Genomic DNA, 24,478 nt, shown 5'->3' on the forward strand with positions numbered 1-24,478 from the left:
GGTAAAGTGGCCAAAGTCCTAAAACCATGCATGCATTAGCAGAACATTAACAGTGTGTATGCAGATTGACAACGTGCAATGCGACGATCTAGGTGCGCCGCTCACGTCAGAGGAACTTTGCACAGCCATTTACACTCTCTCCAACGGGAAATCCCCGGGTCCTGACGGGCTGCCTGCGGAGTTTTATAAAGCCTACTTCGTTATCCTGATTCCCGAACTGCTGCGCATGTTCGAAGCCGCAATTGCTGATTTCGCTCTTCCGCCTACACTGAATGAGGCAAACCTAATATCTCTTCTAAAACTGGCAATGATGAGACCAATATGGGCTTGTACAGACCTCTGGCCCTCCTCAACACAGATTACAAGATCCTGGCGTCTACATTGGCCCAACGACTGGTGCCTCTGGTGCCTGCTCTTGTCCATACCGACCAAAACGGTTTTGTGCCAACTCGCAGCACATCGTATAACATCAGGCGCCTGTTTAGGGTACAGAGTCTAGCCACGCCCCGATGGCCTCATTCGGGGTGCCTGATACTCGATCTCGAGAAGGCATTTGACTCTGTAGAATGGCCCTACCTAGTATCGGTGCTGCGGTGCTATAACTTGGGCGACGACTTTCTCAGGATGGTGGAACTCCTATACCAGAGACCCACAGTACGAGTTCGCACGGGCAGGCTGCTCTCTGACCCGATACGGGTATGCAGAGGCACCAGACAGGGGTGCCCCCTCTCCCCCCTAATTTTCGCCCTTAGCGGAACGACTTCGAAACTCCGGTGCAGACTGGGGCATCCCTTGGCCGACGGGGTTCATGCGGTGTCGTTGTATGCCAATGACCTGCTACTTTACATCAGAGATCTGACCTGCTTCCCACCTATACTTACCGACATATTTCGTGCATTCGGAGAGATGTCGGGTCTTAAGGTGAACTGGGCAAAATCAGGGGTGTATTCCTTTGACGGCGAGACGCCAGAAAGCGCCATCACGGTACTAGGCGAACGACTTACCTGGTACCCAACCACTTTTCGCAATTTGGGTATATATGTGTATCGAGACCCCGCTGATATCTTGGAAGGCAATTTAGTAAGGGCAATTTCATCTCTCACGGCACAGGTCACCTTCTGGAACTCTCTCCCGCTGAATGTTCCAAGCCGAATCACTCTGACCAAAATGATAGTGTTGCCAAAACTGCTGTATTTCTACGCTAACCTGCCAGCCTATGTCCCTACTTGAATATTCCGCGAGTTGGAGACCTTGGTTAGAAGGCTGATATGGAATTCGGGGCGACCCAGGGTTGCGCTAAAGACGCTGTACGCATCAGCGGAAAATGGAGGTCTGGCTGTCCCTAATCAGGAACTCTACTACCTAGCCGCGCATCTGCAATGGGTGACCTACTGGCTAAAAGGGAAAATTCTGGGGGATACTGCCACAGATACGGTAGTCATGACAACTGCACAAGTGCACGCACTTTTTCACCCACTGGCCAGAACCCACTGTCCCGATCAGCTGCATCTGGTAGTGGCTCAGAAATACTATGTGAGAAGTCTGAAACTCACAAGCCCTGCCAAACCATACGCTCTAGTTCTGCCTTTGCTGGGGATGCCCTGGGAAGATGGCGCGCTCACGGAAGCGGCACTGAGCAGCTGGGCACGGGCTGAATTAGACACACTGGGGGGCCGGTATACAGATGGTTCCCTAATTTCATTTGAGGTGTTGGCTGCAGACACGGGGCTACCTGCGGGACAATTCCTGACGCACGCAACACTCATACACACACTGACACGGGCCTGGGGTAACCTAACGGAAGAACTACCGACCCACCTGTTAATACAATACTTGCATGTGATGGGAAACGGATCACATATAGTGCACTGGCTCGCACAGGCCTTACACACACACACACACACACACACACACAGTTTTCCTCACAGCGCCTGCGTGATAAATGGGCTGAAGATAGGGGACAGAAATGGACCGACAAAGACTGGGCGATGATAATAGCTGGGGCGCTCAACATCCCGCGTAATTCCCGCTTCAAAAACATCCAATACTACATCATACATAGGGCATACCTATCCCCAGATAAGATAAACCGCTATTTTAGACTCACCACGTCCGCGTGCCCCAGGTGTGGACTAATAGATGCAGGCTTCTTACGCATGCTTTGGGCTTGCCCTTATATACACGACTACTGGAAGGCGATTTCGACTTCCCTGACGGCGGGAGGGGGTCTGCCACACACATGGGAGGCCTGCCTACTGGGCCTCTACAAGCGGACAAAGCAGACGAAGGTCCAAGCTAGATTTTGGGACTTGGGGTTAATAACAGCGAAAAGACTTATTACTAAGCGCTGGAATAATGGCGAGCCTCCTCAGGCGATACACTGGCGTAATTCCTTCGATAATTGGGCGAGAGCGGAGAGCGTAGTGCTGCACAGGGAAGAAACGTCCGGGCTCCGTATGTACCCTATAGCCCAGGCCTGGGATGATATTTTGGCTGCTTTCTTCCGGGCATGCCTGCAGGGAGGTATCACTTAGACATTCCCCCCTTTGGTTGCTGCCCTGACGATATTTCCGGAGCCAAAGATAGCTCAATACGACAAACTGGTGCTTGCGACCCCCCCGTCTCCCTCTGCTCGCACCCCTGGGCCAGACACCATCGCACTGGAGCACCCCCCCCCCCTCCCGCTGCGAAGAATCCAAGCCATTCTAGACAACTTCCTTTACTGACGGAGTAACGCACACACCCTCCCTTGCCCGTGTTTCTTCCCATTTGATTTGATTCCGTATAATTACCAGTTCCTACTTTAATGAGTTATAGTTCATAGTTTATTACCAGGTGTAAAAGGTATTGAATATCGATTGCCCTGCTGATCCCCCTATGCCTTGCCCAGCGATCGCTAAGGCGGACTAGAGAATGCTGACACTACTTCTTCCTGGGATACCTGCAGTTCTTTAGGGTATGACGCTGGAAGCACACTTCAGATATGGGGACATGGACATACGATATGCATGACCCGACACACTGGCACGCTCAGACTATCCTGTCCTTTCCCATTATACATCTCTCACCCGGAACAACACCAAGGCACTAGCCCATACCTGATTTAGCTTACTGGTAGTAATCCTGAAAAGCTACATGTGATCTGGTCTATTCCCGAACTGTCGGTTTCATGTCAAAGGTGCCCTACTCCGGATGATTGTATTACAGGACGTACGTGATGAAGCATTGCCATCTTAGCTAACTGTTGTTGTTCATGTGTATGCTTGCACAGCTGTAATTTACATTTATGCCGTATTCGTTTTCCACAATATCTGTGGGGAACGGATACTGAAAACGTGCTTCCTCTGTAACAGCTGATGCTTTTCTCCTATTGGATAACGTCCTTTCTATTAAAAATTGAATTTCCTAGCCAGCGTTAAGATTTTTCAAGGCAGAAGGTGGAAGTATGAGAGGCAAACGCAGTGGATGTCCATTAATGCTACTCAGGTTCCCTAATGAATGAAATAAATGACTAATTTGTATCACACAGAGTCCCCACACTGCAGTATTCTATGTTATGGTGATAAAGCACTTGGGGCATAGCGGTAAATAGGATGGGTTTTAGTGTTTTTTCCAGAGGTAGTTGGATAGAATTGATTGATCAAGAGAGAATTTATTCCAGAAGGTGGTTCCAAAGTAGGGTAGATTTGCCACCTGTCCTGGAAAGGTGAACTTTGGATATTTCCAGAAATGCCTAGAAGGAGGAGTTAGGATTCGAATTTGGAAGAACGGGTATAATGCAAAAGCAGAAATACCTGAGGCCCATTCCAGATAACACCTTGTAAAAAATACACAATGAATTGAAAAAGACTAGATTGTGGACCAGGACTCAGCAGAGTTCTTCTAGATGGTTTCTAATAGTGTGATGCCACGTGAGGTTAACAGACGAGTGACAGCATTCTGAATCATCTGCAGTTGAGAAGGAATATATTTAAGTAGGCCCAACAGTGTTCTATTGCCATAGACCATGTCAAATGAGATGGATGTCTGAACCACAAGCTGTTTACCTTCCATCGAAAGAAGAGGAAGAATCTTCCTGATGTATTTCACAAGCCAAAAATAAGTGGCATTAGGCTTATTAATCTGTGTACAGTAGGAAATATTCTCCTCTATGGTTACCCTAAAATTTTGTACTGTCTTTACAGGGACAAGAGCAGGCTTCAAAAAATTGGGCCACCGTACCGAGGCTTCCCCTAGATAAGGACTTCAGAGTTAGGTTTCAGAAGGCTTTATTTCACCCAGTAGGATAATGCTGAGAGGCAGACACAGAAAGCATCTAAGCACTTTGCAGTTTCTGGGAGTGTCATGATTATGGAATTGAATAGGGGCATTGAAAGTTGTTTGGGGCCATCAGCTCATCACAGAAAAGCTTAGTTGTCCATGTTTTCAGGGCAATGAGACTGCTACTTGTCTGTAGTCTTACTCTTGCAGTTGTACTTCATTTGAGATGAGTGCCCATTTCCTGCTGATCGCTTCTTTATAAATGAGTTCTCTCTCGGGGGATCTCCATTAATGGTCATAAACACTGAATAGTCCCACCCACATGCAGGGATTCCGGAGCACCTTTCCATAATATATCTTCTTGAGTGTAGATGTTTGCATTTCTTCAGAAAGATTTTTGAAGAAAAAAAGCTTTAAAAAAAGGCTGCGTTCAGTGCTCGAAGATCCTGTCTCCAGGAGCCGGAAAAAAGAACTGAAGCAACTGCCACCTGCTGAGCATGTTAGGATACTGCTGCTGGTCTCAGGGTCTTTATAGGAGCAGAAGCTGTTTTTACATGCACACAATGGCAGCCTACAGGGCTACGCTGTCCTTTTTTACTTCATCTTTCTCTTTTAAAAAGAAGGGTCTGTGAAAGAGATTTAAGCATTCTAACAAAGTATTTGACCTTAAATATACATATTCAGGGGTATTCATTGCCCTTTTTTAAAGACAATCTGAAGAAATTGGCCATATTAGCCTTCCTTATAGGCTATACAATGTTTTTGTCGTAAGTGTTTCTAGAGGCCTTCCTGAAAATGTCTTCAATGGAGATTCCCGTGAGAGAGAACTGAGATTACAGGTAAGAAACCTTTCCTTACTCCAGTATTGGAACTTTCTTAGATTCACATGCTTGAATCATTCCCAGTCGTCGAGATGGGAGTCCCAGGTGTATATATAAAAATAGCAATGCAAAGCCATTACAAACCAGAAACCAGGCCCATTCCAGTTTTGTAACATATCCACCTCTTTTTGTAAAGGAGACCAAATAAAATCAACAGCCAATCAGATTAGCCGAACCCTCCTGAGAGAACCTCAGACCTTCAGATTTTCTACCACATGTTGTGCTAGGGAGTCTCCACTGAGCTCTGCTCTGTTTTTTCCTTGTTCCTTTACTTTAGGAGATTTTTCAACAGTTTTTCTTCACCTTCTACAGTTTCGAGTTCTTTCTCTGTTCAACATGACTGACAAAGAGAAAAAGGCCTTTATAGAGCTTGTGCCACCTGCTCTAAAAAGAGGCTTTACGTGGATGACCCTCGCAAGGACTGCATCTATTGCGTGTATCCAGATCACGAGGCCAAAGATTGCAAGGTATGCCTTACTTTTTCAACCAAAACCTTGAGAGACCTTGAGGGACATCTCCTGACCTGGTTCCAGAGGCTAAAGTCCAGGAGAGTGCCAGTCTCCAGTGACAATAGTGATGAGGCCTCATTAGCTTCGTCTTCAAGGAGATCACTAAAAAGGGGGAGATCTGACCCTTATTCTTTAGAAGACCGTCCTGGGAAAGCCTCTAAAAAGACCTCTCATGGGTCTGACAGGCTAAGTCCAAGCAAATCTCACTGAGGTGTAAAGGAGAGGGAAGGACTTACTACAGGAGAGACTGCAATGAGGATATCGGGCTCTGTACCTCCATCTTCTCCTCCTGAGGGAAGGAAAGCCTTCGAAAAACCCTCCTCTGTCCATTCTGGGCGATCTCGACCGCCTTCGACACCGTCTGCCACCACACCATGCACACACGCCTCCGCGACGCAGGGATCCGAGACAAAACCCTGGACTAGACCACCTCCTTCCTCACTGGTAGAACCCAGAGAGTCCGCCTCCCCCTTTCCGCTCCGAAGTCACCACGATCATCTGCGGCGTGCCCTAAGGCTCATCCCTCGGCCCGACCCTTTTCAATATCTACATGGCACCGCTCGCCAACATCGTCCGAGCACACCGCCAACACCCAGCTGATCCTCTCACTCACCAAGGACCCAGCCACCGCCAAAGCCAACCTCCACGAGCGAATGAAGGCCATTGCAGACTGGATGAAGACTCGCCTGCTGAAGCTGAACTCTGACAAGACAGAGGTCCTCATCCTCTGATCCACCTCCTCATCATGGGACGACTCCTGGTGGCCGGCCTCGCTGGGAGCCGCCCCGACACCCACCAACCACGCACGCAACCTGGTGTTCATCCTGGACTCCACACTCTCTATGACCTGACAATTCAACGCTCTTTCCTCCTCCTGTTTCAACACCCTCCGCATGCTCCGAAAGATCTTCAGATGGATCCCCACGGAAACCAGAAGGACGGTCACCCAAGCACTCGTCAGCAGCAAGCTGGATCACGGCAACGCACTCTACGCAGGAACCACAGCCACAATCCAGTAGAGACTCCAACGCATACAAAACGTCTCTGCTCGCCTCATCCTCGAACTCCCTCGTCGCAGCCACATCCCTACCCAACTTAAAGACCTGCACTGGCTCCCGGTCAACAAGAGGATCACCTTCAAGCTCCTCACCCACGCGCACAAAGCACTCCACAACGCCGGACCAGCATACCTCAACGAACGACTGTCCTTCTACACCCCGAACCTCCAGCTTCGCTCTGACGACCTTGCCACCGTCCCACGCATCCGCCGAACGACCACCGGTGGCAGATCGTTCTCCCACCTCGCCGCCAAGATGTGGAACACCCTCCCTGCACACGTGCGCAGACCCAGGACCTGCTGACCTTCAGGAGACTCCCCAAAACCTGGCTGTTTGACCAGTAGCTTCTCTCCCCCCCCCCCCCACCCCTGCTACACCCCCCACCCCAATTTAGCGCCTTGAGAACCTCATGGGTGAGTAGCGCGCTCTACAAATGTACTTATTGATTGATTGATTCTGAGGGAAAACAAGCTGAAAACGTCCCACCGTCGACGAAGAAACTGTCACAGTCATCGTCGACGCGCAGTGAAAAGGTACAGTCTCCTTAGTCTGCTCCGGCTCCGACGACTGGATAGTCGCCGAGAGTTTTCTTGTTTTCATCGACCACAGTGCAACATCCATCGTCGACAGCGGTGACGACTGATACTGGATCAGCAGTAACTGCGAAGATTTTGTCGCCGTCGATGGCGTGAATGACGAGTGCCCGTAGTGGCGACGGCAACGCCGTCAATGGTAATGACGCAATATCGGCGATGGCAACATCTACATTGTTGTCGACACCGTTGACAACCTCGTCGACGAGAGAGAGAAAAATTGGGGGGAAATTATCAGGAAGTGTCACATAACTCCTGAGCTTACTTCCCCTAGCAAAGTGACACCTTTCCTACCTACTCACCTCCTAGAGAAAGAAGATTTGGAGGAAGAAAGTCCATTACGCACATAGCCCTGCAGAACTGTACGTTAAGTGCCAAGATCTTAATTCTGAAGACGGATATGGTGAAGAACAGGACTATGATCCTCCTCAGGACTATCATAGAGGTTATCAGGAGATTGTCTGTATGCCATCCTCCTTGACTTCAGACTTGCAGTTCATGCTCTCCGCCTATAAAAGGAGATTTCCGACACCATCTTCGGCTCAGGAACATGTATCAATTCCTGCTAGTCCACCTGCAGGGCCTTCTACCCCTCGGCTGCCACCACCGCCACTGCAATTGATAGAGGATCCACCATCAGCGGCTCCCTTATCCAGGATGATACCTCAGATGACGACCAGGGAGTTACAGATCTCTCAGACCCACATAGGGAATGGGATGATTACATTATTCCTACTCCTGCTTCCCCTTCACTGGTTCCAGTAGATTCCCCACCTGGGGACATAGGTGGTTTCCACAATCTACAAGAAAGGGCAGCCAAAAGGTTCGATCTGCCCATGCCTTCTGTGCAGTCGGAGTGCTTCTTATGACTTAAAGGAACGCTTTAAGAAGTCTGTAAGAACAATTGCCATTGTCACTCATGTATGTATGAAAGTCATGAAGACCCCAGCCACAGGGGTCCCGGGGCTTCCTCGTTTGGAGAGTCAACCAAAACCGGACTCCGTTATATCAAAGGCAGCGCAGAGGAAGTAAAAAAATCCAGCAGCTCCTCTAAGAACGCTTCCGGATAAAGAAGGCCGACGCTTGGACAATGCTGGCAAGAGGTTTTCATCTATGTCAAGTCTGCTTGTCAAAGCGGGTAACGCTTTAGCCATTTTGGGGCACTGCGACCGCCAGATGTGGTGTGCCATCTCTCCCTACCTAGACCAACTGCCTGAAGACAGCAAGGCTGAAGCGAAAAAGATCCTCCAGGAAGGAATGAGGGCCTCCTCTAAGATGACTGATGGCGCAATGGACATTGCGACAACTGTGTTCCGTTCTCTGGCTGGAGCAGCAGTCCTTCATCGCCTGGGATGGCTTAGAGCATCCACGTTCAGACCTGAGGTTCAGAACGAAATTTTGGACCTTCCATTTGATGGAGAGGCACTCTTTGGTAAACACATAGATGATGCTCTCCAAGACATTAAGAAAGACATGGACACGCCGGGGTCGTTAGGGATGCTTCAATACAGAGGAGGTTACCAGCAATAACGGTACTCCTCGTATTCACTGCCTCGCAGTCTTACCGTCCACAATACAACCAGCGACAGGGTCAGTCCACAACATATTCGAAATCCGCACCCAGAGGAAGAGCAGGACGTCAGGGGAAGGATTCCTTTAGGCATCAATAGCGGCTTGCTGGCTCTGACTACTGTTCCTCCCCCTCATCATACCTTGGCAAAGGCTGGCCTGGCTCACTCATCTATTAAAGTTCATCTCGCGTCCATCTCTCGCTTTAAAAAGACATCTTCAGGCCCTTCGCTGTGGTCAGCAAGAATAATTAAGCAATTTAAGAAAGGGCTTTTTCGATCCTTCCCTCCGGTAAAGCCTCCTCCATCACTGTGGCACCTTAATGTGGTCTTGACTCAGCTCATGAAACATCCCTTCGAGCTTCTACATAAAGCGGACCTAAAATTCCTGTCATGGAAGGTGACCCTTCTTCTTGCTTTTACATCAGCTAGAAGGGTTAGCGAATTGCAGGCTCCCACTATACAGGAGCCTTTTATTCAGTTTAAGAATGAGACAGTAGTACTTCATACCAACCCTAAGTTCATCCCGAAGGTGCCTTCGGATTTTCACTTAAATGGACCTGTGGTCCTTAAGACTTTTTTCCCTCAACCTAAGACTCAGGCTGAGAGATCACTTCACTCACTTGACATTCAGCGTTGCCTGAAATTCTATCTCCAAAGAACTAAAGATTTCAGGAGTCACCTCAGCTCTTTGTGGTTTACAGCGCTCCTTGTAAGGGTTTTCCCAATTTCAAACAGGGGATTGTACGTTGGATTTCCAGCTCTATCCAATATTGTCATCCGTTAGCTAGGAAGCCCCTCCAGGGGAAGGTCCCTGCTCACTCTACGAGGGCAATCTCTTCCTCTACAGCCCTCTTTGCTGGGGTACCTATCCGGGACATCTGCAGAGCAGCGACCTAGAAAAGTATCCATACCTTCAACAGACGTTATTGCTTGGATTCGTCGACATACAGCGACGCTGCAGTGGACCAAGCAGTCCTGAGGAACCTGTTTCAGTAAGCGGTGAGCTTTCCCTCTCATCCCTCCTTTCTTTTCCTTCTTAAGTTCCTTGCACATTCTTTGATACAGTTTATTGCTTTTGACTATTTGTGGATGCATACTTGGATATGTTATTTGCATATGAACTTTGATGTCCAAATTGCTGAGAGGTGTATTCTTTTCCCTTTCTCTAATCTTATTGGTGCATTGTTAAGTGTTTAAGGTATCAAAAAGCAAAAATTGTGCTCATGACTGCTAGCTACGTCGATTCAACATGTGAATCTATGAAAGTTCCAATACTTGAGTAAGAAAACAAGTTACTTGCCTGTAACTTTAGTTCCCAGTATTGGAAACTTTCATAGATTCACATGCGACCCACCCTCCTCCCCTGGGAAAGCTCGACCTTCTGCATCTTTATGGTTATCCTGTGGCACTACGGCTACGAAACTCTGAAGGTCTGAGATTCTCTCAGGAGGGTTCTAGAAGGTAAGGCTAATCTGATTGGTTGTTGATTTTATGTGGTCTCTTTTACAAAAAGAGGTGGAAATGTTACAAAATTGGAGTGGGCCTAGGCCTGGTTTCTGGTTTGAAATGGCTTTGCATTGCTATTTTTATATATACCGGGGCCTCCCATCTCGACGACGGGGAATGATTAAAGCATGTGAATCTATGAAATTTCCAATACAGGATAACTAAAGTTACAGGTAAGTAACTTGTTTTCTTCTTCCACAGTTGGAATAGTTAAGCATGTACTTTTCTCAAAATTGTATTTAAATCTTTAGCAAAGGTTAGGCGTCCATTTCCAGATGGTAAGTGTGAAAGTGTACAATTTGTGATTCATGTGGATTTGCTTACAGTACGTAATTGTGAGAGTATTTTCTTTTAGTGGTGTAACTGTAGTTAGGGAGCACAAAAGGCTTCAGCAGGGATGAGATACAAAATGTAGATGATCCAAACTGGACCAAAAGTCCAAAGGGTTAGAAAAGTTGCAATTGCCCGCCCATCTCACGTATCCTGTCCACCCGTCTCAATTTTGAATGACCACTTCAGTAATCAGTGTCACTTGCCTATTCACAGGGCTCCATTCGTGCAGGAGAATCTGCTCATGTATACAAAGCTTTTCCAAGGCTACCTGAATCGGGCTCTTCGTACAGACTTGGTCAGCCCAAAAAACGCACTAATGATTTTCAGAGTGTCCAAGGTCTTCGCTCAGCCGAACTTGGCAGAAATGATCCAAAAAGGTAAGTGGACCAACATTCTATGTTGAAAATGATGGTACGCAAAATCCTTTTTGCCCTCCAGTTTGAATTGTGATGTTAAAACTGAAACCCAGCTTAAAGGAGGCTATCCTAATGCACTCCATAACTGCTGCCCAAGAGCTTTTAACATTGCTGACCATGTTCACTCTGACACAAGGGTGCAGTCAAGTTTGGTGATAATTCGTCTAATATGTTCATGGGCCTCTTTCTGGGACTGCTGATTAAAAACAGTGGTTTAAAATGTGATAGATTAATTGTGCGCAAAACCACTCGACTGTTCTGCCAGCGCCCAACATACCAGGTGTCAGATCTTGAACAAAGTACCTGGCATGAAAGGGAAACACCTTGTACCTTAACATGATGCATGGTTAATTGGCCTGACCCCGTCCTGAGTGGGACAAGCTAAAACATGGCTCCCAGTCTACCACTGCAGAGGGGAAGGGCAGCTTTTAGCTGCTAACTCGACTTTACCATTTAAGGTAATGGCAAAGCTTAAACATGGCAGGCCTAACAAATCCAAAGGCAGGGTGCTGTATGTTAAAAAGTGGAACCTGTACTTTTCCAGCAGTAAAAACCCTGAATTGTCATTTTAATGTGGAAAGGCTAGAAGCCTCTTTGGCAAGTACATAGTTACAGGCTCGCACCCCAGCCCTGCTAACTTCTGAATTGGACTACTAAGGTAGGTACTGATTGATATCACAAGAATCAGTGCATTAAATCCTATTTAAAGGTTAAATCGAATTTAATGTCACTGGAGGGCAAAGGGCATCTTTAGAGGTTGCCACTCTAGTTGTCTAAGGTTTCCAGTGGCCGTTTACTGAGGTACATAGGGCTTGTCCTGCAGACAGCTTTCTGCACGACTCCCAAGAAAAGAACACCTGACAGGAAGCACACAGTTGTTACCCTAAAAGGTGAGCTTCAATGGTAAAGCTACCTTTGAAGGGCAAATGGGGAACATTTGGGAGAGGGGCTGCTCTATTGTTTCGGCATTCTGATAGATACATCTGCCGTGTGGATTCCTCACCTTGTGAATATCCCCTGCGTCGGCAACATTCGGAAATTCTTTTTGTAGCTTCGCGCCGACGTGGACTCTGACTTCACAGAGGCACGGCATCGCTCGCGACTCCGCTGACGTCACCGACGCCTACAATAGGCCCACGCCGGCGTGATTACATCAGTTCCCTTTTTTCCGCGTCGTCGACGCTAACGGTTTTCTGGGATCGTCTGTAGCCTTTACTGTAACATTGTTACTATATAAATTTCTAGTATCTTTGTCTTCTCGTTTTCATCATGACCTCGAAGAAGACCGGATTTAAAGCTTGCGGAGAATGTAACAGAGTAATGTCCATCACAGATCCGCATGAATGCTGTTTGTGGTGTCTGAGCTCCGACCACGACATCGAGGACTGCCAGTCCTGCAAGAAGATGACACCAAAGGCCCTCCGGGAGAGAGAAGCGAAACTTCTGGTTGCCAAATTTAAGGAAGGAAAAGAAAAGAAGTCAAGATCGCGAACTCGACGATCGAAGTCAAGGTCTCGATCGAGGTCGCGGTCGGATTCGTCCTCGGCCCATGCTTCAAGATCTTCTAGAAAGAAGCATAAAAAGAGAACCCATGAATCCCGACGTCGATCGAGGAAAGAGTCGGGTTCGAAACCGAAGTCACAAGTGAGACTGGTCGAGAAAGTAGTTTCGTCGGCTTCGGAGGATCACGATGTCGAGGTTGAGGCATCGCATGCGAACTCACCGAGTTCACCGAAGCAGAAGAGTGTTCCATCTCCGAACCCGTCCCATCCTTCACGTCGGGAGGATGAAGGTGAGGAGGAGGAGGTTGGTGAGGGTGGAGCTCAGATACCCGAAGGTCGTTCGACTCTGGTGCACCAACCTGAAGAAGAGGTCGACGTCGTTTCGACTCCAAGAGCAACCTGGGGGTTCATACCCAGCCTTCCTGGCTCCAGGTCAGGACCCTTCGCATTTCCTGAATGCGATGTTCGGAATCTATTCAAGGGCTATGTATCCCTCTGGGGCTCCTACTGGTCCCATGGGTCCGATGGCATATGGTTTGGGTGTTCCTCATTCCTATGCACCTGCGCCCTTTATGCCCTTCATGCCGGCTCCGGCGCCGCATTGGCATTATCCGACTCCGGCGAGGCCTTCGACTCCGAAGCCATCGACGCCGAGATCGATGACTCCGATTCCATCGACTCCAGTTCCATCATCTATGATGCCGAACCCTGAACGACGTCGTGAATCTCTTCCTCGTCCGACGTCGAGTTCGACGCCGGCTGCGGCTCCGTCGGAGTCGATTACGGATCTGACGGCTTCGAATGTGAAGCTAAGATCTAGGCGTGAAGCCCAAAGATTGATGGAAGAGGAAAGATATAGAGGAGAAAATCTGGAGGAGGGTGAGCTACAAGATTCTGATGACCTTTTTGAGGACCTATCTGTAGCTAGTGGCCTTGAACTGTCACCTGAATGGGACTTTGTTTCGTTTTCAAATGAACCTTCAAAGGATGTGACTCCTTATCATGTAGTGATAAAGAAAGCTGCAAATTTATTGAACATTACTTTACCATCCGCAGAATTTGAATCTAATCTGCTTACAGAGGTCCTTCACTCTCCTTCTTCAGTGACTGAACCTTTACTACCTTTTAATGATGCCTTGAAGGAACCAATTTTAGAGATTTGGAAAAATCCTGTATCAGCTCCTGCTGTATCTAGAGCTGTGGCTAGGAGGTATAGGGCAGCTCCGGAGGACCCGGAATTTTTAACATCTCATCCTCTGCCGGAGAGTTTAGTGGTGCAGGCTGCCTGTTCCATAAGATCTACGGGTGCGTTTCCGCAGGTTCCAGCGGAAAAAGAGTCCAGAAAGCAAGATCAGGCTGCTAAGAAGGTCTTTTCATCTGCCAGTATGGCTTTAAAATCAACAAATGCAACCTGCTTGATGGGGCGTTATATCCATGCTCTTATGGACACTGTGAAACAATTAGTACCCAAAATACCTGAAGAGGATAGGAAAGACTTTCAGGAAGTACTTTCTGATACTCAAGCTGCAGCAAAACAGGTTATCCAAAGTGGATTGGACACGGCTGATTCTGTGGCGAGGATCATGGGCTCTTCAGTTGCGACAAGGAGAGCCACATGGCTTAAATCTAGTGAGTTTTCCACTGATGTCCAGGCTGCATTGATGGATCTTCACTTTGACGGCTCTGGATTATTTGGGAAAAAGGCAGACACTGCTTTGGAACGCTTTAAGGATAGCAGGGCAACAGCAAAGTCGTTGGGCCTTCAGAGCAAGGGCACTTTTGTAAGACGCTCAAGAGGATTTGGCAGATCTTCTTTTCGAAACTATAAGTCAACCCAACAGCAGCCACAACAGCAGCAAAACACTTTATACAGAGCTTATAGAAGCAAACAAAGGGCCCGAGCTCGGGCCGTAATGCTTCCTCCTCTTCCTCCTCTTCCTCATCCCAGCCCCCAGCCACAGCAGCAAAGCAGCCCTAGATCCACCATTCTGGATCATGTGGGCCCAGTGGGGGGCTGGCTTACCCATTTTCTACAAGATTGGGAATTGATAACATCGGATCTTTGGGTTCTCAATCTTGTGGAGAATGGGTATGCTCTTCCCTTTCGGGAATTTCCCCCAAATTACCCTCCTTGCCAGGGTTATTGTTCAGAGGATCATCTGCTTCTCCTGCAAGAAGTAGTCCTGGCTTTGTTTCGAAAAGGTGCGATAGAGGTGGTTCCAGAGCAGGAGAGGGGTCAGGGATGCTACTCCCGGTATTTCCTGATCCCCAAAAAGGATGGCAGGCTTCGGCCTATTCTGGATCTCAGGATCTTGAACCTTTACCTGAAACAGGAAAAGTTCAAGATGCTCACTCTTGCACAGGTTCTTCAAGCGCTGCTGGAAGAAGATTGGATGGTGTCGATCGACTTGCAGGATGCGTATTTTCATATTCCCATCTTGAAGTCGCACAGAAAGTATCTCCGTTTTACGGTGGGGTCGCAACATTACCAGTTTGCGGTCCTTCCGTTTGGTCTTACTGCTGCGCCTCGAGTCTTCACCAAGGTGATGGCGGTGGTGGCAGCACATCTCAGGAGGTCGGGGATACATGTGTTCCCGTATCTGGACGACTGGCTGATCAAAGCGGAGTCGCCGGAGAAGGTGCTCCATCATCTGCAAGAGACAACTCAATTGTTGCACAGGTTGGGTTTTTCGATAAATGTACCCAAATCTCACCTGGTGCCCTCCCAGCGCGACCTGTTCATAGGTGCGGTACTGGACACTACTGTTTGTCGTGCATTCCCTCCACCTCAAAGGATTCGCGACATTCAGGAAATGATTCCCTTGTTCTGCAATGGAGCGGTCGTTCCAGTCCTGAAGGTTCTTCGCCTGCTTGGTCTGATGGCTTCTTGCATTCTATTGGTCAACCATGCACGCTGGCATATGAGGGCACTCCAGTGGTGCCTCCGCAGGCAGTGATATCAGCACAACGGAGATCTCAGGGAGTCTGTGAGGATCTCCAGAGAAACTGCAGCGGATCTGACTTGGTGGAGCGTGGAAGGCAATCGGTCGCAGGGAAAGCCTTTTCAACTTCCTCCATCGGTGGCCACGGTGATTGCGGATGCATCCACTCTCGGGTGGGGTGCTCATCTGGGGGGCCTGGAGGTCAAGGGTCTTTGGTCTCCAGAGGAAAGGTTGCTTCACATCAACCTTCTGGAATTACGGGCAATACGTTTGGCGCTCAAGGCCTTCCTCCCTTCCCTTCGCGGTCAGTCGGTTCAGGTCCTGACGGACAATACGACCGCGATGTGGTACATCAACAAGCAGGGAGGGGTGGGGTCGCAGTGTCTCTGCAAAGAGGCTCTGCGTCTCTGGTCCTGGGTTCAGGACCACCAGATTTGTCTGATGGCAAATCATCTGGCCGGAGTTCAAAACGTGCGAGCGGACAGTCTCAGTCGGCAGTTCTCGGCTGACCACGAGTGGAGGCTTCACCCAGAGGTGGTTCGTCATGTCTTTCGGACATGGGGGACTCCTCAGGTGGACCTGTTCGCTACTCGCGAGAACGCTCATTGCCTGTCATTCTGCAGTCTCCAGTATCCGATGCAAGGAGCCTTGGGGGACGCGTTTCAGTTAAGTTGGAGCTCGCAACTCCTTTACGCGTTTCCTCCCATACCTTTGATTCCTCGTGTTCTGAGGAAAATTCGCCAAGACCGGGCCCAAGTTATTTTGATCGCCCCGGATTGGCCAAGAAGGGTGTGGTACTCAGACCTTCTCCACCTATCCTCTCACCCGCCGCTCCGTCTCCCTCACAGGGCAGATCTCCTCTCTCAGATGGTGGGGCAGGTTCTACACCCCCACCTCCAGACCTTACACCTTCATGCCTGGAGATTGAACGGGGCAACCCGAGTTCTTTTTCTCTCCCGCCTGACGTGGTGGATGTCATCTTGTCAGCCAGGCGTGACTCCACTAAGTCCATCTATTCTTATAGGTGGTCGAAATTTGTTACATGGTGTGGGGGGAAATCTATTGACCCTTTGAGAGCCCATTTGTCTGATGTTCTCCAGTTTGCTCTCTCTCTGGCGCAGCAAGGGCTTGCTGTTGCCACAGTGAAGGGCTATCTTTCAGCGCTGTCGGCATTTCTCTGTTTGCCTGATCAGCCATCTCTTTTTAAATCTCCGGTGGTTTTAAGATTTTTGAAGGGCCTCACAAATAAGTTCCCTCCTACTCCTTTTATTGATCCTCGTTGGGATTTGAATCTTGTGTTGACCTATTTGATGGGTTCTCCCTTCGAACCCTTGCACAAGTGTCCCATGAGGCTTCTTTCTTTTAAAACGGTCTTCTTGGTAGCAATTACCTCGGCAAGGAGGGTAAGTGAGCTTCAGGCTCTTAGCTCCAAGCCCCCATTCTTGTCCATTCATGCTGAAAGAATGGTTCTCAGGACCAGGGCTGCTTTTCTGCCTAAGGTGGTAACTCCCTTCCATCTAGGACAATCCATTACCCTTCCTACCTTTTATCCTCCCCCTCACCCTTCCAAGGAGGAGGAGCGGCTACATCGCTTGGACCCAAAGAGAGCTGTTAGTTTCTATCTTGATAGGACTAAAGACTATCGTATTGACGATCAGCTCTTCGTGGGTTTTGCTGCCTGCAAGAAGGGCAGAGCGGTGCACAAGCGCACACTTTCCATGTGGATAATCCTGTGCATCAAGATTTGCTACTCTCTGGCGGGTAACGACCCTCCTGAGGGTATTAGAGCACATTCAACTAGAGCAAAGTCTGCAACATCTGCTTTGTCTAGAGGTGTTCCAGTTGAGGACATTTGCAGAGCCGCGACTTGGGCCTCCCTCCACACTTTTGCGAAGCATTACTGCTTGGATACCGAGGTGAGGAGGGATGGCCATTTCGCGCGTTCTGTCCTCCAAGATTTCCTGGTATAGTGGAGTGGACACCCTCCTCCGGGAGTGGGGACTGCTGTGGGACTCTATTCACAGGGTGAGGAATCCACACAGCAGATGTATCTATCAGAAGAACAAGTTACTTACCTTCGGTAACGCTTTTTCTGGTAGATACAATATCTGCCTGTGGATTCCTCACTGACCCACCCGCCTCCCCGTTGTCCACTCTTCTATACCAGTGTTTCTGTTATATATTTGTTTTGTTGTAAAATGTTTTATTGCATTTACTTCACACTGTGTGTGTTACCTTGATATTGGTATTGTTTATACTGCGTATATGTCTACTGTCATTGGTCCGTCCGTGTGCCTCGATGGCACGGAAAAAAGGGCGGAACTGATGTCATCACGCCGGCGTGGGCCTATTGTAGGCGTCGGTGATGTCAGCGGAGTCGCGAGCGATGCCGTGCCTCTGTGACTTCCGAGTCCACGTCGGCGCGAAGCTACAAAAACAATTTCCGAATGTTGCTGACGCAGGGGATATTCACAAGGTGAGGAATCCACAGGCAGATATTGTATCTACCAGAAAAAGCGTTACCGAATGTAAGTAACTTGTTCGACAGGTTGGCACTGGGGTTTTTTCCCCCAGGGATGTGTAGTCTCAGGGATGTGTAGCCCCCTGGCAGCCACGCTTCTGGGAGTATCGAGAGAAGACATCTTGCCATGTTGATAGTGGACAGAAGGGTGCATCCTGGGATAGCCAGATGCCACACTTCCAGGAAGTGGTCATCAGGAGGAAGGGAACCTGGTAGCCAATTGGCTATCAACCGCATCCTACACTGACGGTGTTTTTTCTGAAGAGAAATATTGCACCCCTGACACCCAGACCTCAGATTTCGACCTTCTTGGAAGAAGGACCTAAGGACAACCCTGCTGCACCAAGAGACCAGCTAAGAGAGGCTGCACCGCCGAGGACTGCACCTGGGGGCTAGTGAAGGAACTTACTGTGCCTGCAGTGTCCAGCTCAAGGAGAAGCTATCTCCAGAGCCCAGTGAAGACATGATACTCCAAGGGGCAGCTGACTGGCATCATGTTCGCAGGACAGGGACACAGCCAGCTGAAGAAACCAGGTGTGGAAAACTGGTAGCCTAAAAGCTTCATGTCGCTACCACCACCGCCGTGCATCACCGAGGCCAAGCCCCAATGCACAGAGTTGCGTCCAGGAGGAGTGCTGTCTGAGAGTTGCTGGGATCCTCAGAAGATAAGAATCAATCCAGGAAGGATTGGCCTGGGAAGCGTCAACAATCGACTGGACATTGGCCAGACTGGAGAAGACTTCGTGGGACGTTGACCCTACAACCAGGAACCCATCACCATCTTTGGGGGCAGAGGAATCCCAGCAGGAACACCCCCTTCGGCTGTGTTGCATCCACAGCATCCTTGGAGCATCTTCAGCATCCTTCATCCCTTGCACCGCTCCATAGGAATCCATTGGAACACAGATATAGTGCCTGGAACTGCTGAAGGACTGCTTCTTCTGTGAAGGTAACCACACTTGAGGACCTTGCTGGTCCCCTTGACTAGCTCCCTGCTGGAGTTGGTCATCTCAAGTACTTGTAACCGACAGCAGTGAAACTCATCTAAGTTTTCTTTGAAAAGGTTTTTAAGTGTCCCATTTGTTTACTCTGCCAAGGCTTTTTCGCGGTTGAGTGGAATTGCATTGTTTAATTATTGCTTGTAAAATCTATATTTCCAGAACCTTCCAGTGAATGTTTTTCCTTCTAGTGTCTAAATTCTTATAAAATTAAAGTCTATTTTTATAGATTGGTGTTCGATTTCTTGAGTGTCATGTCGATTTCTTCAGTTGTTTTGGTGCTGTTTAAATGCTTAACACTTGTTCCTCTGTGTAAGCCTTGCTGCTCAGTGCCACAGCTACCCAGGATTGAGCTTAGGGTTTGACAGATGAAACCCAAGTGTTCTAAAGATGTTGGTAAGTGGAGTACATGGTGAGGATGCACAAGGAAACCTTGATCGAAAAATGTTCAAGCAATGTGTGGCTATAGATGCCCATGCTGTGCATACTCCTGCCATCTAGTGTTGGGGCCAGATGTGTGCATGTTGTTTTTCTTCGAAAAATTTGTCCCGAGTGAGTGTGCTCCACCTCTTGCTGGTAATGCGCATGGTCATCGACTCCATTGTTATATTGTTTTCTTTCCTGCCATCTGGTTTGGATGTATGTTTCTGTGCTCTGGATCTATACCATCAGTGTTCTTTTCAGCTTTCACGGTTACTCTCCCACCTTCAGTATTGTCTTTGATGCAATTAACCCTTCTTTCATATCTGGTTGACACCTGCAGTTTCTTGTGGGGGCAAACCTCTGGTTGACCTCAGCTCCATGGGGCCTTGCCTTTCGGGGCATTTTTTCCCCTTCTTCTTGCTCCGCTGTCACCATGCTCTGCCTGTGATTCCCCTTCCATACTCCCGTCTGTGTCTTGCAAAATACCCCTGGGCTGACCTCTACCAGGTCTTAATCTTTACCTCTCGCCCGAGCACGATGAGGCCTCCTGCGACACCTTCCAATTCTTTAAGACCATCCAGCCCGTGTATTCGAGATGTCACACTGGAGTGGCAAAGACATCCCAGACCTCTTCGGCACCCAGGATCTTGAGGGGTAACCTTATCTGTAGCCATCAGATGCCGATGAGGAGGCTTTCTGGCCCGATACCCACTCTGGCCTCAAGATCGAAGACCTTCAGCCTGCTCAACAGTTTGTGAATACAGTTCCCACTCCTCTTCCCCCTCGACACTGCTCGCACAATGAGCTTCCACCCTATGAGGGGTGTTCACCTGCTCTGGACTCAAAGATGCAGGGTTCTGGGCTGCCACTGCCTTCAGGCCATAGTCGGCACCAACTATCCACTTCAGATCTCACGTCCAGCTTCTTCTCAGCACTGAAGAAGATCCTGAATTCCTCTTATTTGGCGGCGTCTCCTCCTGTCTCGGCATCAAAACCAAAATCATCGCTGAAGCATTTGATGTAGACAGGAAAATTGGTCATTGGGCCTGTCAATCGGTCCGCTAAAAACTGCAGGACGAACTCGATGCTCAGCAGAGGCATATTGACAAAAAGGAGATGATGTAGAGGAATAGATACTGCACACGTTTCAGCAGGAAGAACACACATTAATTCCTACTTGTAGGTGCTTAGTCCCTTAGTATTATTTACTCTTCTTTCAGTTATCACATACCACATCCAAATCCAGATAAGAGTAATACATACTTCTTTAATTGAAGATCATTTAATCATTTTGGGATCTCAACCATTTACACAAAAGGACAAACAAATCAATCAATACTATACAGTCACAATTCCTTCCAACCCATTCTTAATTAAAAGTGTCCAACTATGGAAGAGTTGTAGAGCTGTACAGTCTCATTCCCAAACCATCAAAATGTCGTCCATGTAACAAAACCATTGAGAAATATGTGGTTTAAAGGGGAAAGCAACACCCCAAAGCTACTCTTTTAACTTGCAAGAAAAGCACATCTTTGAAATTAAAAAAGTTTTTCAATATCAAATGAAACCATGAAACATTTGATATTGGGAAGGAGACTATACAGCTCTGCCAGGACCACAGATCTCAATTTTACGGTATTTAGTAGTAATGAAAGGATTAATTTCTTAGATGTCTGGATCTTGAACAAAAATGGAAGGTTAGAAGTCAGTCTATATATTAAACCCACTGACTGTAATACCTTTTAACACTTCACAAGCGTACACCCTCGCAGTCTGAAAGAGAACTTGCCCTATAGGCAATTTCTGAGAACTCATAGAAACTGCACCAACAGAGAGGATTACTTCAGGAATGCAAAGATCTTACAAAATAAACTGGTTAATTGAGGTTGCCCTAAGAAATTGGTGAAATCTGCCCTTAAAAGAGCATGGTTTACCCCAAGAGAAGAACTATTGACCCCAAGAAAAAAGACTAAGTCCAACCCCTTGACATGCATCCTCATGTATATCCCCAAGGCAAATTAAAAAAAAAAAATCTGCAAAACTGGAGGATGGTTAGCCATCTTGGCATCCCCAAACCTATGTTTTCCTTTCGAATAGGGAGGAATTTACGCCAGCAAATGATAAAGGCAGCACGACCAACAGGCAAAAAAAACTTACGAGGAATGTTTGGCCATTTTAAATGTAATAACTGTGTAGTATGTTCAATGACAAATTACTCTAAGTCTATCATGATTAACGGCAAAAAACATCTAACTGTAATAGAATTTTTTTTATTTACTGCCTGAAATGTCCATGCAAGAGGTTTTATACAATGCAAACTACCCAACCTGTAAAATCATGTACATTACAACATAAATCTAGACTTAAATGCAATACACAGAGTGCACCACTAGTTCAGCACCTCCATCTGTATAGACATAGTGAGAACGAGATCCATGGTCTGTGTTGATCATGGTACAAAGCACAAACAAATTTAATCTGCGGATGACCCTTAACAAGCTAGATGCAAGAATGATTGAGAAATATAGAGCAACAGTACAAGGTCTGAACGACCATTATGAAATGTGGACCCTTATATAACTTATTTGCCAGTTGAGTAACTGTGGTTTTTGTGCCAATTATTATCTTGCTTTCGCAGTTATGTTCCCTGCTGTATACTGACTATTTCTCAGTTTGTACATTTTATAAAATATTACCTACAGATAGTTTGAGTATTGTTTTCTAATATGTCTACTCAGAATTTGCATGATCAATTTGTGATTTTCGACAGCTAATTGTTCTTTGTGTAAAATATGCGATCTTCCACCGACATTGTTTCTTGTTTGATCTCTATGTAAATATAGCCTAACTTTTATTACAAATGTGTAATGCTTTTATTTAATTGCTTGTACGTTTTGTTTTTGATAACTGTTCCCTTTTTAGGTTGAGCGTGACCTTTTGGAATCTGTCTGCACTTTCCTAACACTCGTGCTTGTGGCGGCATCCACCTTGCGGGAGCGAGCAGCGGCGCGCCTGGGCCATCTGTTTCTAATTAGCATGGCATTAGCATAGCCACACACGCTTGTTTACATTTCTTTACTCTCTCTCCCCTGCCTGTCTCACCCTCGCCCTCCCTCTGAGGAGCCCTGTTTCCAGCTCTGGGCCCCCGCTCTTTGACAGGAAAGCCAAACTTGTTTCTTTTAGACTTCGTTCTCTGACCGCTGCCTCCATTCCTAACCTTCCTTAGCCCTACCCGTCTCTGATTTGCCCCTACCCATCTTCTCCTACGGACACGGCGCTCCGGATTTCCCACCAAATCTCCCATTAATCATCTGCAGGGTGAATTCTGATTGGATCTTCATAAGGCCAAATAAATGCAGCGTTTTCTGAGACGGTCTCCCTGACCTTTGCGACTTATAAATCAAAAGGGCACTGTGTTTTTAAACACGTTTATGGCAAAGCAGTTCTGCTTTATTGTCCATACAGCTTTCACGAGGAACGCATTCTGCTGCGATATTAAAGAGCAGTAGACTTTCCTATAAGCGCTTGTTGATTTCTGCGGACGGCTGCAGTCAAGGCGCAAATGTAGTCTGGCTCCGTGTTTTCCCTGTTGAATCCGAGTTATATGGGATGTACACCGCCTCCATTTCCGTAATTGCTACAGCGCTTCAGACGGTCCTTGATCTCGTTCCAATATAGGCACGTCTCACCCCACGGTTTGAGTGAACACATCCCTTCACCGAGACACCTCACATGTCTTTCGTGGCCGTAATGGACCTGGAGCCACTTATTGAGAAGATCCGGTTTCCCTCATTATCCTCAGGATATTAACCTCCTCAAAGGTGCACCCTGTTCTGTAATAGCTGACAGTGGCTCTTACCATCTTAATATTACACTTTAATTTCTGAAGCCTTTCAAGGATTCCATAAAGCCAAAAGGTGTTACATTTCTCCCCCTGTCTCTCTGCAGGCATGTTCTAATGCAGCGGTATATCCTTTTGACTTCCACGGACCACCAATGAATCACTGTTGGAAGCCACGGATCGCCACCTAAGTAATTTTGACGACATGAAAAAAAAATATAACCAGAACTATAGGAACGCGTAGACATAAAAAAAATTACAACCTATTTTCTTTAATCACAAACACAAATCAAAATGTTAATTTTAATGGACATGTTGGAGCTTTTTAAAAGGTGATTTTATTTTTAAAAGATTAAGTGCTATCCTAAACTCTCGCACATCACTTTATCTTTTATGCACCTAATGCAGCCTTTCTTTTTGTTGGGGCACACCAGCGCTTAATGATATGTCATTCCTTTTGTTGCTTTTACCAACTGCATAAGGGGAAAGCTTCATCAAAGTCGGGCATAGCCAGATGAGTAGTGAAATGTATCCACACCAGTGCTAAGTTTGAGCTGGTGGTTTCCAGTGCTCAGCACAGGAACTTAATCATCAATACCAGCACCTATTAGCTCCTTGACTACGGATGAGGTGGCACAAGCAATTCGATCACTCAGTTCAGGGAAGGCCTCTGGCCCTAACGGGATCCCCATCGAAATATATAAACTTAACCCTGAAAATTGTCTGCCCACCTTGTCATGTTTGAAGAGAGCAGGGAGAAAGGGGAGTTACCGATAGATCAACGAATATCTAATATTGTAACTATTCATAAGACAGGCAAACCCAAAACGGACTGTACCTCGTATCAGCCTATCTCCCTCCTTAATGCTGAACCTAAAATTCTTACAAAAGTACTGGCTAATTGTCTCATAAAAATCATATCCAATCTCGTACATCCTGACCAGTCTGGTTTTATTCCACATCGGAACACAGCTCTAAACCTGCGCCGAGTCCATGGGATTTTAGGCAGGGCAGGCACTATAATGGAACTTGCTATTTTAGTTTCCTTGGCGCCACTATGGCATTCGATACAATCGAATGGCCCGACCTTCTTGCGGTGCTCCAGCAACTGGTGTTTGGCCCGG

The 24,478-nt window shown here is 47.5% G+C and overlaps 1 protein-coding gene across 4 annotated transcripts in view; it reads left to right on the forward strand.

Annotated features, from left to right (window-relative positions):
* Nucleotides 1-24,478, forward strand: part of SMPD4 (sphingomyelin phosphodiesterase 4) — a 641,449-nt gene that overhangs the window by 547,256 nt on the left and 69,715 nt on the right. For all 4 annotated transcript variants that reach the window (XM_078667774.1, XM_078667777.1, XM_078667775.1 and 1 more), the window contains one exon: nt 10,925-11,088. In XM_078667774.1, coding sequence (XP_078523900.1) covers nt 10,925-11,088 — 164 coding nt within the window. The remainder of the gene's footprint in view (nt 1-10,924; nt 11,089-24,478) is intronic.

Source organism: Lissotriton helveticus, chromosome 11, assembly GCF_964261635.1.
Source record: "Lissotriton helveticus chromosome 11, aLisHel1.1, whole genome shotgun sequence".
Classification (NCBI taxonomy): domain Eukaryota; kingdom Metazoa; phylum Chordata; class Amphibia; order Caudata; family Salamandridae; genus Lissotriton; species Lissotriton helveticus.